General features: G+C 44.4%; 1 protein-coding gene across 12 annotated transcripts in view; it reads left to right on the forward strand.

Moving 5' to 3' along the window:
• HIVEP3 (HIVEP zinc finger 3) overlaps positions 1 to 14472 on the forward strand; it is a 265717-nt gene that overhangs the window by 197851 nt on the left and 53394 nt on the right. For all 12 annotated transcript variants that reach the window (XR_012635095.1, XR_012635094.1, XM_074925904.1 and 9 more), the window contains 2 exons: positions 1913 to 7573; positions 11650 to 11795. Coding sequence is in view for 10 of the 12 variants with exons in the window: in XM_074925904.1 (XP_074782005.1) it covers positions 2456 to 7573; positions 11650 to 11795 (5264 nt within the window). In the remaining 2 variants the exon portion in view is untranslated. The remainder of the gene's footprint in view (positions 1 to 1912; positions 7574 to 11649; positions 11796 to 14472) is intronic.

A 14472-nucleotide genomic window follows, 5' to 3' on the forward strand; every position in this document is an offset into this window, starting at 1 on the left:
TTCAGCTCTGCCATTGTCTCTGATCTTAAGTAGGTCTGGTGCTCTAAGTACAGTGCTCTGAGTCTAGCCCAGACCACGGTCAGTGTTAGTCAGCATCGAGGAGCCAGCACTCTCTAAAAAGGGGTTTCAAAATGTAATTAATTACTCCTCATAGTAATGAGCCCATAAACATGAGGCACCTTTCTTCGCAAGCTGGGGCAAGTGCAGGTACTCTGCAGGTCCTGGGAAGATAGGAAGCTCATGCTGGAGGGGAGCAGAACCTATATTTGGGGAAAAGAAAGGTGAAGTTAAGGATAGGACTGATTTTTTGTACATTTATCTAAGATGTGTGTGTCGCAGATGGCCAAGTAAACCACTAATCCAATCAGTAAGAGATGACATCTCAGAACAATCGGTCTCACTGAACTGAGACCTTAATGTGAGATGTGTTGCCCATGTTGGGTCCCCCATTGGCATCTGCCTCTCTCAGTTATAGTATAGGGGGTTGTGTCTGAGGACTTGAACCCTGACTTTTGGCCATCTAAGTTTAGGTGAAATCCATCCTGTCTGAAAAATAGACAGTTTTTAACCAGTTTTGTAAAGTCTAGTTGGTCATGATGCATCCTAGGGTGTTACCATATCTTTAAACTCTGCTAAATTAAACTAAGTTACCTTACACGCCACGTCTCTCTTTTCTCATTGAATGTGGAGTGTCCACAGAGTTGTAGGAATGAATAAGGAGTAGGTAAACCTTGGAGGACTTCAGTGCTGAATGCAACCAACCTCTTCTGCTGGCTCTTCACTGTTGCTCCTCATGATGAAGTCGAGCCGTTGTGCAGCTAAAATCTCAGTCCCCTGTGCTTCCCTGTTTTTCTAGGTTTGCACTTCAGCCCCGTTCCTGCACCCTCTCCCTGCATGGGGCAGGATCAGAGCATCAGGACTTTGAGCAATATCCCATAATTAAACCAATGCAATTCTGTCATAGCAAGGCAATGCACCCTTAGGCAGATAATAGCTTCGTAAAGAAGGAAGACAGTTCCCTTCTCATTGTAAATTACATGTATCAATTTGCTTCACTTAAAAAGCACCATCCTTCTTTTCCTTAGGAGTATCCCACCCATCTTCTGTTCCATCTCTTGGTGATCCTGGCTTATTTCAGTGGAATCAGAGTATTTCCTTCCCTCGTGTCTTATTAATATCTGTATTTGCTGACAGGGGTGGTAGGTTTAATAGAGCCTCCCATTCAAATTCATTGTAAGAAGGGTTCCCCTTTATAGACAGCCAATTTCAACATCCCGCCTGTATGAAATACATGCGTGCTATAGAAGTTGAGTTTGCACCATTGTTTGGTAACAAAAGGCAGGAAATTAAAGAGGCAACATTTCAGTCAAATAGTGTGTGTATGCTTTCTCCTTACCTGCTATTGTTGTAAATGACACTGAAGATTATCGCAAGTTTAAAGCAGATTTTATGCAGAAAAGATTTGCTTTTATTTGTTAGGAATGTATGTGCTACATTAGGCAGTGCTTTGTATTTAGTCAGTTTTACTGTGTGTTTGGAAGGGAAATATAATTATAAAAATTGTAAAACCATGAATGTTTGCAGGAGATTAGAAGGAATTCAAGTTTGAAACCGTTTTAATACATTTTTCAAAGCCGTGTTTCAAGTTACTGTCTTTGGTTACTGTTAGAGAGCCAGGTTATGTGTGCATTAAACTGAGCATGAGTCCCTGAGGTTTGACTTAGTATAATTTATGTTTAGATTACCATTAAAAGTAATGTCTCATGAATGGTAGACATTCAGTCAGTTATTCTGAATTACTTTTGTGCAAAATATTTACTGTTATCCTCTATAAAAGCAGCAGCATTTAATTACTTAAATACAAATGCTAAAGTAATTTTTTCTGTTTGTTTTCTTTTGGATGTAATTACAGAAATGTGGGAAATACTTTTCCAAGGCTTTTGAACTCAAAAGTGGAACAGAAGGAAGACACAGGGGGACATACACCGTTCAGTGTTATTTTCCTTACACAGGAAAAAAAGATCATTATGAGATGAGCACTAAAGTCTCAAGTTTTCAAAGGTTTGCATAACAAACAAGAGACACATTGTGGGTTGCATCTTGACTTTGAAGGCTTGCCACTGTCAACTGAAATAAAATGGCAAGGTTTAAAGCCTTAACCAAGTTCACAAGGAAAATATTTGGACTAAAAGTTTTGGAAAGTTTTCTCTCTTTGAAGTAGTTTGTCATGTGTTACCAATGTGAACTTTATTGACCTTGAAACATTTTTTTTTTTGAATCAAATAGCAACTAGTGACACTTTAGTAAAATCTTAAATCAACAACCATCTCCTGGCGGCTCCAGCTTTGTAGCAAATGCAGGCAAAACAGGGAATCTACAGAAGAGACCTTTATTATTCGTAAATGAAGCCTGCCAAAACCTTCCCGAAATAGCATTCAAAGACCCTTTTAAGGTCATGGATCCTGAACAAAGTCAGAAGAGCACAAAAAAGGCTGAGGAAAGTCCAAGAAAGAGGCTTCCCAAAGGAGAGGCTTTCCAAGCCAGTATTTCATCCGCAGCTACGTACCAGGGCAGCTCTGCTTCTTCACAAGGAACCCCTCTCCGAGATATCATATCGCAGCAGCACTTTTCTGGTTCTTTGCCGATTCCAAGAGAGGAGTCTCAGGAGAAGACTGGACATCAGAAGCAACCTAAGCCTTCCTCTTTCGAACATCCTCCCCACGTTTCGCAGCTTCAGCAGCACGCACTGTCACCAGCATTTATGTCTCCGGGGAAACCAGAGCATGTCCTTGAAGGTCCCACATGGCAGCTAGTTGATCCAGTAAGACCAGGTCCCTCTGGCTCTTTTTCATCACCCGGGCTTCACTCTCACCACGGCCAGCTCTTACCTTCCCATTCACCAATCATTCCTGGAGAGGACATGCCGTCCGTTCAAAAGGTCTATATCCCTCGCCCTTCGCAGGTTTCCTTAAAACAAGCCGAGGAAGTGCACAAGAAGGAAAAGAAACCTCAGAAGCCAGGCAAATATATTTGCCAGTACTGCAGCAGGCCTTGTGCAAAGCCAAGTGTGCTCCAAAAACATATCAGGTCACACACGGGTGAGAGGCCATACCCTTGCATTCCATGTGGCTTTTCTTTTAAGACTAAGAGCAATTTGTATAAACATAGGAAGTCTCATGCTCATCGAATAAAAGCTGGGCTGGCCTCAGGGATCGGAGCGGAGATGTATCCATCGAGCTTGGAAATGGAAAGGATTGGTGGGGAGGACTTTGAAGAGCCAACAGAAGGAGAAAGCACAGATTCAGAGGAGGAAACGGGTGCGATGTCAGGCCATTCAGTAGAGCTCTCACCCAGGCAGAAGCACACCCTGTTGTCCAGTAGTTTGCTGAGTGGAGGGAGCCAAGGCTCCAGCCACGACCGGTGTTCATTATCTCATTCCAGTATGTCTCAGTCTCTTGAGGACAGCACCCAGTTTGTGGAGCCATCGTCAGACCATGCTCTGAGCCATAAATCCGAAGATACCCACACTATAAAGCAGAAGCTTGCACTCCGCTTAAGTGAACGGAAGAAGGTCATAGATGAACAGGCTTTCCTGAGCCCCGGGAGCAAAGGGAGTACTGAGTCAGGCTACTTCTCGAGATCGGAAAGTGCAGAGCAGCAGATCAGCCCACCAAATACTAATGCAAAATCTTATGCAGAAATTATTTTTGGGAAATGTGGTAGAATTGGGCAAAGGACTGCAGCGTTAGCCGCAAACACAACCCAGGGGTTTCCACACCTGTCTACCGAAGAGAAACCTAGCATGGTACCATTATCTGTGCCTAGAACACAGGTTATTGAACACATCACTAAGCTAATTACAATTAATGAAGCTGTTGTAGATACCAGTGAAATAGATAGTGTTAAACCTAGAAGAAGCTCTTTATCTAGACGTAGCAGCATTGAATCTCCAAAGTCTGGTGTATATAGAGAACCGTTTCAGTTTGATATCAAGTCTGGTTCCAGTAGCCAGTTGGATGCATCGAAAGTGTTGACATCCCACAGTGAAAAAATTAAGCCCGAACAATCATTGTTGTCACTTCAGCAATCCCACAGTGCCACAGAGACAGTGCCTCTCCTAAGAAGCCACTCAATGCCTTCTGCTGCATGCACTATAAGCTCCCCACATACCTTTAGAGGTAGCTATTCATTTGATGATCATATCATGGAGCCTGAAGTCTTAAGCCGCAGTCAAGCTTTTTCTTCCCATCCTCGAATGCTAAAACGACAACCAGCTATTGAGCTACCTTTGGGAGTAGAATACGTCTCGGAGGAGGTTAGTTCTGCAAACAAAGAAACTGTTTCCAAACCTCCCGAGGAGCCTGAAACCAAGGAAAGCGATCTTACCAAAAAGTCACGGAAGGGTCCGAAAGTTAAAGGGTTCATGTATGAGTGTAACATATGTGGTGCTCGGTATAAGAAAAGGGACAATTATGAAGCCCATAAGAAATACTACTGTTCAGAACTGCAGCTCTCAAAGCCTCGTTCTTCCACTTCCCATTCCTCTTCAGAGACTGAGAAAAGTGCTGCAGATCCTGACACGTGGCCCCAGATGATGCATTACAAGCTTGGGAGCAGTTTGGAGCTCACCCCGCTCCGAAAAAGACGAAAGGAAAAGAGTCTTGGTGATGACGAGGAGCCTCCAGCTTTCGAGCTGTCTGACACGCCCTCCTCCAGTACTGGGCCTGGGACTCAGTTTGCAAACCCGACCTCATCTGATGTGGCTTTAAACCTAACCCGTGAATCCATTAAGTCACCAGCAGATCCGGGTAAATCCACACCTTCTGATGTCAGTGGCAGCTTTCATTCCAGGAATACCAAACCGGCTTCGAGTGTAGAGGGCAAAGAGAGAAGAACAACCTCAAAGGAGATCTCTGTCATCCAGCATACGAGCTCTTTTGAGAAGTCTGACTCTATTGAGCAGCCGAGCAGCTTGGAAGGAGAAGACAAACCCCTGTCACAGTACTCATCTCAGCCGACACCCCAGCACAGCCGACCGCCTCACTCCCTGCAGCCCAAGCTGGTACGGCAGCCCAACATCCAGGTCCCAGAGATTCTGGTCACTGAAGAGCCTGACAGACCAGAAACAGAGCCAGAGCCTCCTCCAAAAGAGCCAGAGAAAACAGAAGAATTTCAGTGGCCGCAGAGGAGCCAGACCCTTTCTCAGCTGCCTGCAGAAAAACTCCCACCAAAAAAGAAGAGGCTGCGGCTGGCAGAAATGGCTCAGTCCTCTGGAGAGTCAAGTTTTGAATCAGTCTCTCTCACCCGAAGCCCAAGTCAGGAAAGCAGCATATCCCACGGCTCCAGTCACTCTGTCTCGTTTGATCGTGAAGATCACAGCAAGTCAGAGTCAACTAGCCAGTCCTCTGAATCCCACCCAAAGCCTCCTGGCGTTGGCTCACATATGTTGATGGTACCAAGCCACCATCATCATTCCAGGGAAATGCGGAGATCTGCTTCTGAGCAGACACCGAATGTGTCCCATCCTTCCCAGATGTCAGAGACCCGCAGTAAATCATTCGACTACGGGAGCTTGTCCTCTACTCCTGCCTCAACGCCCGGCCCCTCAGCCTCCTCAGCTCCCCAGGAGAGAAGGAAATGCTTTCTAGTTAGGCAAGCATCCCTCACTAGACACCCAGAGCACGAGCCAGACTCGGCTCCAACAGGCCGGCCAGAGACAGAAGATCCAATTCCTTCTTCAAGTAAATCTCCTTCGACAAGTTTGCCCCATCAGCCGACATCTTCGTCCCCTTTGCCCTCTCATGGTACTTACCCAAGTGAAAAGAGTCAGCCAAAAGACAGCCCTCAGCCAGCATACACCCAGCCATACACAGAAGCTCTGCAAGTGTTTCATCATCCTGTACCACAGCTCACGCTGCATGAAAAGCAGTTCATGTCCCCGCAAGTTTCTATCTTTCCCTACCAACATCTCCTGCCGCAGCCAGGGCAGTCTGCAGAGCTCTTTGCCACACACACCATGTCCGATATCCTCTCTGCTCAGTTCACCATGCCTCCGATTCCTCCTTCCATATTTCAGACCCCACCACTGCCTTTACCACAAACCCTCATCCACCCAGGCCCGCTTCATATTGCTCCTCCATTAATGTCTCACCCTGCCGAGGTGCCGTTCAGGCAGCATCCTTCATTCCTGCCGGTGCATTACCCTGGCTCTTCACCAATCCCTTCAGCCTTTTTTCTGCCTCTTCAGTCTCAGTTTGCTCTCCAGTTGCCAGGTGAAGCTGGTGGACATTTACCGCAGATCAAATCCAGTTTATTCCCAGCAGCAGGAACCTCCAGTCTTTCCCCGTGCACAGAGTATGGCTCGGACAGTAGGTTACATCCTCTGACCTGCACAAGTCCGTCAGTGTCTGTATCCACATCTCAGCTCGTTGTTCCTACGCGGTCAGACCCGATGGTGTCGCTTGTTGTCCCCGTTCGCATACAGACAAATATGCCGTCCTATGGGAGCGCGATGTACACGACGCTTTCCCAGATTCTGGTCACTCAATCCCAGTGCAGTTCCTCTTCTATCGTTCTCCCAAAATTCGATGATCGCCAACCCAAGGGTACCCTGGTCTGTAGCGCTGATGTTCATGGACTAGGTTTCGATCTGGCACAGATGATCACAGAGGATCAGAGAAGCATTTTCCAGAGCCCGTATCTGAGAGTGCCCTTACCCTTACCAGAACGAAAAGGCTATATGCCACTCACCTCCCCATCAGACAGTGTCCTTGGAGTGGAAGGAGGCCCATCAACAGTTGGTGGAAGCAAAAGGATGCTTTCTCCAGCTGGTAGTTTGGAGCTGACAATGGAAACACAACAGCAGAAGAGAGTGAAAGAGGAGGAAGTGTCTGAAGCAGAAGAGAAGTTGGAAGTAGTGAAGCCACCCAGTGCAATAGAGGAAGGGAAAAAGCAGGATAAATCTCACTTTCTTGCAGAAAGCCAAGGCAGGGTAGAGGTTGAAACACCACCTAGTTTGTCCTCAGAGCAGTCAGAGCCAAAGGAAATCCCAAGTACTTTGCAGCAAGCTGTGTCCCATTCAGGTTCTCCAAGTTTTGAGACACTGGAAGAGTACAAGCAGCCAGCTGGCAAGCAGTTCCTCAGCAAGGCACCTTTGCAACCCGTGAAGAAAGAAGACTCCAAAGAACTGGTGGAGCAGTCTCCACCAAACCCTCCAAGCCCTGCACCTCTGTCTGAGGTCACTCATAGTGCAATGAAGTCTCGAGAAGGTACAGATATGAAGAAGGTACTTCAGTTCCCCAGTCTCCACACAACCACTAATGTCAGTTGGTGCTATTTAAACTACATAAAGCCAAATCATATCCAGCAAGTTGATCGACGGTCTTCAGTGTATGCCAGCTGGTGTATTAGCTTGTATAATCCTAACCTTCCAGGTATATCCACTAAAGCAGCCCTTTCCCTCCTGAGGTCCAAGCAGAAGGTGAGCAAGGAAACCTACACCATGGCTACTGCTCCACGTCCAGAGGCAGGCAGGCTTGTCCCGTCCAGCTCCAGGAAGCCAAAAATGACAGAGGTAATGCAATCCTATATATTTCTCCTCATCCATTTGGATACATGGGAAGAGGGGGATGAGGGATGGGGAATTGCCATTCTTAGTTTAATAGGAGTTTGTTCATCCCTCTCTCAGTTTGGTAAGCACTTGTTATCAGTCAAACTTTTAGAATGAAAAAGCTAAACCCCACTGTAATAAAAAAAAAAAAAGGCAAGCCTGCTCCAAGGCAATGTGCCATATTTCTGTTCTCCAGTTTCTACTTGCCTTGTAATCAAAAGAGCATGTAGGAGTCACCACCGCACCATGAACTGCCACTGTTCAAGCACACTTGATTTGCATTTGTCTTGATATTTCAAATAGCTTTACAACTTTTTTTTTTTTTTTAATGCTGTTATAATTCTCTACATTTTGCATGTTATAAATGAAAAAGGATTACCTTGGGGAAATGGGATTCTGTCTGGTTGTGCATCTTCTGATCTCACGTTAATGAACATGGAGAGGCATGCTTAAAAGTACTTAAAAATATTAAAGGGAGATTTGCAAGTGTATTTAGGCCCCCAAAGAAGCATAAAGGCATGCAGTGACATTTATAAAAGTGCCTCAGTAGGTTAGACACGGAGTCTTGTTAAAACACCCGTGTTGTTTGGTCCATTTAGTTAATGCCCTTAGCTGTCTATCTGCCTTTCCAGGTATCTAAGGTTATTTTATACCTGGTCTTTAGAGCTCAGGGGAGCAAGGCAAACGGCTTCACAGGGACAGAGCTCACCAAAGCCATTGGCCTTATGGGCACACAAGTCTTTAAGACAGTTCTGGTAGCTGCCTGGTGTTACGTATCTCATTTTGAGGCCAGACTTTTCCCCTCTTGGTTAATGGTGAACCATACAGATCCCTTTAATCCAGATCATGTTCACGTAGATTAGCAAACAGATATGCTCTAAAGATTTTGCAATTTGATATTCATCTCGAGTCAATTTATATTGACGGATTATTCATTTTATTTCTGTATCATGAAATGAACTCTGAATATTAAATTTATCATAATCACTGCTGCAGCTGCTGCTTATAAATATGTCTTAAAATACACAGCAGAGTCACTTTGATTCAATAAGTCTTTATTTCTATTCAGCATTTCCATCATTCTTCTGCAGAAACCCAAAAGACAGACTTTCTAGGGACGTAGGAGCAGATAATTACCTGTGCAGTGCAATAACCATGCTAATGCTTGATATTTATTCACTCTTTTTGAAAGGATTTTATCTGAACGGTGTCGTACCATCCTTGATTTCATACTCTAATAGAAGTGCCTGTGCTCCTCTGAGCTTTGCTCTTTGACGTGGTGCTAAAATGCACACCAAGTGTGTATTTCAGAAATACGAGACCCTCATACCCTCAAGTTAAAGGTTAAGCTCTAGACAGGAATGGTTCAGCCCTTAGTCATCAAAATACATATTTCACTGCGTGCATTTGCTCAAAAGACTTAAACACCTTTTAGACAAAACCCTATAAGCTGTCTCATGGTGAAAGTTAAGGTTTTCATGGTACAATTTGCAAAAGTAAGAGTTTGTCCTGCCAAATTTACCTAGAAAATGGTGTAGCCTAAATCTTATATTAATACCTGCTGCTTAAAGGAGTGCGGTTTGCAGAAATTAAGTTAATTTCAATGGAGATAAATTGACCTCATGCCAAGCAGAGAAATAATTCTTGATTAGATGATCAGTGGGAGTGAAATCCTCAGTTTAGTTTTTAAAATGCGTATGACTGGCGCAGATTAGGAAGAAGCATTGCTGGTTACTCAGGAAGATGTGGTTAACAGGAGCTGCATAGCAGCAGCATCAATCAAAGGTTGAAAGTTCAACTTTCAGTTAACTCTGCTCTAGCTATTTCCCTTCAACATTTTCTTCTTTCTGTAACTGTAAGTTGTCAGTCAGCACAACAGAAAATGTAAAAGAGCTCTAATATTTTGTACCATTATGCATGCAGCAAGCTACTAGCAAGCAGTAGTACTGTATATACTGTCTACATACTTGGCTTGTTTTTTAAATTACCAGTGGGATTTACTGAGCAGGTCAATTCTGAAGTGACCGTAGGCTCCAGTGTGCATGTAGGGATGGCTAATGACACTGTATCGGGCTTGCAGACTTTGTAAATTAAATGAGATTGTAAAAGGGGATAGCGGTGACTGTATGATTTTGGCTCTCTCTGGTGCCTTTCATCTGTCTATGTTTTTGTGCTTTCAAAAGTTGCAATAAATAAACCTCATGCTACATCTAGAAAGTCAATTGTTTTGTATTCCTCAGTAAATGAGTAACTGAACTGGGAAGGTTATCGCTAGCATTGTTATGAGCATGTAGCTCATATCAGGAGGTGAAGACATAATGGCCAAGGTTTAATTTTTGAAGGTGTTCAGTGTGTCTCCTGCCACTGATTTCCTCCAAGCACAGACATCTCCATGCCCAGAGACACCAGCTTGAGACCATTTCTGCTGTTAAATTGTTAAAATGGTTCCTGGCACTGTTCTGTCCTCTCCCAGGCAATTCCTGGGTACGTTTAGGGAGATAGGACAGCACAGGGACCATACCTAGGAGGCATCTAGGAAGGGTATGTAGGTCTGTCTGATGGGGTGGACATGGGCTAATCTGTGTGAGCTGGCCCCAAGGGCAAAGAGCAATCCCAGGTGCATTTAATGCTCTAAGCAGAGCTCCTGAAATTACTGGGCAAATTTCAAATGGTTGACCTCGGTTTTGCAAAGCTACGTTTTAGTGAGTCCATCCCTCCTCCTGCTGAGAATCTGATGGCCATACCAGCAGCACGTTGCTGTGAATCCTGAATCCTATCCCACTGAATTTTGCATGTCTCGGTTTGAGCTAGTCATTCTTTGGCTTCCGGTATAACCATGGGAGACAAAGAGGCACCTCTTGGGTGATTCATCCCCCCTTTAAGATAAGTGTCTAAGGTAGGGCAGATGAATCACCCTTGAGAGCTGCCACTCTTTCCAGCAACTGTAAAGAGTCAAGGGTGACCAGCTCTGCTTTAGACTTCTGCCAGGTCGTTCAGGCCAAAATCCCTCTAATAACCTGGTCTCTCAAATGCCTTCAGTCTGTTTTCATAAATTGTATATAAAGTGAGGATATGGGTAATTCAGTTGAACTTCAAAGATATTCTTGCACTTGTGTAAAAAGTAACGTGGGTGAAAGGCAATCCGCTTTCCTCTTTCAGAGCTCTGGAGGCCCCTCTTATTTGTTAGGTTGTAGGGGGGCAACATCCCAAGATTTCATTCCGGGTGTGGAGACCTCCCCTTGCATCGTACAGAGCTAGAGAGGCAACTGTAACGTTTGGGTCCACAGACTATAACAAATAACATTAAACATGCTAGATGAGGTGTCACTGCATGACTTAAACTTTGGTCTAAACAAGGGGTGGCAAGCTTAAGAGTGAAAAAGCAAATTTTACCCTGGGAACATCTGGGGAGGTTGAGGATTATTTTCTCCCATTGGTTTTGTGGCTTTCTCTGTACTGCGCCCTTGGCAACAGGATTTCGGTGAAAGGAAATCACCCGAGAGCTTTGACTTTCAAGTGATTTATATCCAGTTTAGATGGCTAAAGTCCAAATTTGTGTGAATGTGTGTGTATGTGGGGGAAACCCAAAGGTTGAGGTTAAATATATGAATTTTGCAGATGCCTCCTCTCGAGACCTTTGTAGATGTATGTATTAGAGAGAGGATTATCCAAGGAGAGAGCAGTGGATTTGGGAACAGAGACCCATGGCTCCACCACACGCTCAGAGTGACCCCAGCCCAGATGCTTCTCTTTATGCCTCAGTTTTCCAGTTGGCAAGAGCTGGATAATACTGAGCCACCATATGCAGGGGGTGATTTAAAAAACTTGTAAGCGGTCACAGTAAATGTAACATAACCAGCAGGGCTCAAAATCCAGAAGCAGAGGCCCTGTTTGTTAAGAAGATGTCCTAATTACTGCACTTAGCTGTCAGGAGCAGCATATGTGGTAGGTTTCTGGCTCTTTCTGAGGCTGTTTGGTCTGTGTGTCTTAGAGTGATTTTGTATGTAATCATTGATTGTTTTGCTCTTTTGGGGAGATAGGTTCATTTGCCTTCGCTCCTTTCTAATGAAGGTCGAAAAGATATAACTAGAGCTGAGAAGGAAGAGGATAAAAGAGGAAAATCAGAAGAAGAGGCTCTTGTAACCAAAAGAGGGGAGCCAGTCAGGATCAAGATCTTTGAAGGAGGGTAAGTGTTTCATTTTATTTCTCTTTTTGTCTCACAGTTGTATAGGAGTTACTGATAACAGTGATGGCAAGTCAGTGAAGGTGCCATGTGGAGGTGAGCAGAAGGCCAGATATAGTTGGATTTCAGCTTACTTTCTACAGCTACTGTAAAAACCTGGCTCTCAAGATCAGTAGATACTCCAGACTGCATTAATTTTTTTTTTTTTTTTGACTTGTCTTCAAGTTAGCAAACACCTTGATCTCTTTTCTGAGTGTGTAGTTGAGTGAAGATGGCTGAAGAGCATACATATATCTTGTAGGTGTCTCTGATGTGACGGAGGTGTATTCCATATCTTCTAAATCTTTCCAGAGCCTTCTCCTGAAAATTGTGTTCCTAACGGTTGTTATTATAATAAGGAGGATGTGAGGAGGTCTGTTCTGATGCCTGGGGTTTGGGTGGGGGAGAAAAGAAGAATTACATGTATTTGATTTTGATCCCACCCAACCAAAGTAGCTCAAACCAGAATGGATGCAAGATCTAAATTTATATCTTAACTCTCAGCTCCAGGTAATTCAGAGTACTCTTCAGTAATTCAGCTCTGGTCTTATACTACTGTGTATCTTTTAAAAAATAAAAAAAATCAGCTAATAAGTAATGTGTCTGTGGGATACAGTTAAAGATCATCCTTCCTGTGTGTTGCAGAGGGGGCTAAAGAGATGTAAGAAATCCCTAGCAGGATTCATCAGTTCTGCTTTTGCCATTGGGTGGTCTTGTTTTTTGTGTGTTAGAAAAAGGCTTTAATTAGTCAGTGGTTGTGGTTTTCTGCTGTTACCAGTTGAAGTTTGCTTTTATTTTAAAATATTTCATTAGCAGATGATCAAACTAGCTAACCAGAAGAGTAAAATAGTGCTTTGGGAAAGAAAACCTGCTTGTTTGTTCGGGAGAACTCACCTCTCACCCAGACGTAGGCACTCTGTGCCCAGCTCAGGTTTAGATACGTGTCGGCAGTGGGTGGTGAATGCAAAGAGCTAAAGTAGTGGCAACCTGTAACGCTTATGACCTGAAGTGATTTAGGGAAGGAGCCAGGGAATGGCAAGAAAGCAACAGACTGAGAAATACAATGGGTTCGGTATGTTGCCATCACCCTCCCGTTGCAGATAGGACCCACGGGACTAACTGAGCGCCGGATTTTATTGCCTAAAAGCACATAACAAGCCTCTGTTGCCCTTGACTGGGTTGTCCTGGAGCTGTGGCCATTTCAGGGGGACTCTTGGACTCCTTTGTAAACGTGATTAAAGATGCCTGGTGTTAACGTGAATGAAGGTGATTCTACCCCTCGTAGGGCAGCTCTGAGGAGGATTTTTGGGGAGAGATGCGGAGATGCTCGGTGCTGGCTGCTCCCCAACTGCCACCACCAAGACGAGCCACCTCTCCCCGTCCCTGCGTTCGCACAGGGAGGCTGTCTGCCTTCCCGAGCCCAGCACAACGGATGCGGAGTCACATTTTCTAAATGACAGACACAAAATAAAGCAACTTTTCCAAAATGTTCTGTGTACGCCAGCATTAGGGAACGTATTAGTCATCCTGAACGTATGCTATGTTTTATTTTAAAGTTCCTGTAGCACTGACTTAAGGCAGCCGTCCTTCTGGATGTAAGACAGAATATAGTAGCTGTTTAATGCCAAGCACAGGCACTAATGTAACACACCAGGTCACAGAAATAAATTTTATACCTAAATTACATGGCATATGCACTGCTAAGAGGCTGGGCAGGAGAGGCTGTTCTCCTGAGGTGCTCAGTGCATACCTGGCGGTCCGTGCGGAGTTCCCGCAAGGTTTCTGATGTTGAATTGTTCAGCCTCAGCAGCTTGTGTCTGCAAGGATATTTTCTCACAGTGAAGGAACGAGTCTGCACATGAATCTGCAGGGTGCCTAGTGCTTTGTGCAAGATACTAAATGGATCAAACCCCTTTCTTGTCCATCTCTTGAAAATGTTTCACAAAAAGTGCATCCATTCTCAAGACATTATTTCACCGTCTTTTTTTTTTTTTTTTCCTCCCCCCACTAAAAATTTTCTTCTTGTCTCATTTTCCCCCTTATTTATTGGTTTCACATGGTCTGCTGCTGGCTAGACCCATCCTTCCAGTTGGGATGCAGTTGGTTTCAAATCTTTTGGAGCCATCCCATGCTTTGTTGTCTCAACCAAGGAGGGAGATTATAAAGAAATCCAACTGTTCCAACAAAAAGTGAACTTTATTTCTTTAGAGTTCTTGCCTTTCTCAGTGCCATTTTCAACACTTGCTTTTCCCTCTGTACAGTCTTCTGGCTTCCTCAGTCCCATAGCTGCCTTTCCCCCATTGCTACATTGCTTATAGCACTGCCAGGACCATCTCTGCTACCTTCCCTGCTGCTGTCCAGCCTGCTGGATAGAATCATATTTCCTGGCTTTCCGGGAAGACCAGAAAAGCCAGATTTCATATTTTCATCATACCCACTGCCCATTTTTAAGGAATAAACCGATGAACCTTCTCTCAAAATGTTTGGAGCAGCTTGGCTTCCCTTACAGAGTCTCATTTGAAGATGTCTCCTCCCTAGCTATGAAATTAGATGGTTGATTTGCTTGTATTTACCCACTGGGAAAAGTGTTTTGGAAACAGCAGCTTGCAGATTCCTTGAGCACTGAGGTATGTTCTTACCT

This window comes from Athene noctua, chromosome 24 (genome assembly GCF_965140245.1).
Source record: "Athene noctua chromosome 24, bAthNoc1.hap1.1, whole genome shotgun sequence".
Classification (NCBI taxonomy): Eukaryota; Metazoa; Chordata; class Aves; order Strigiformes; family Strigidae; genus Athene; species Athene noctua.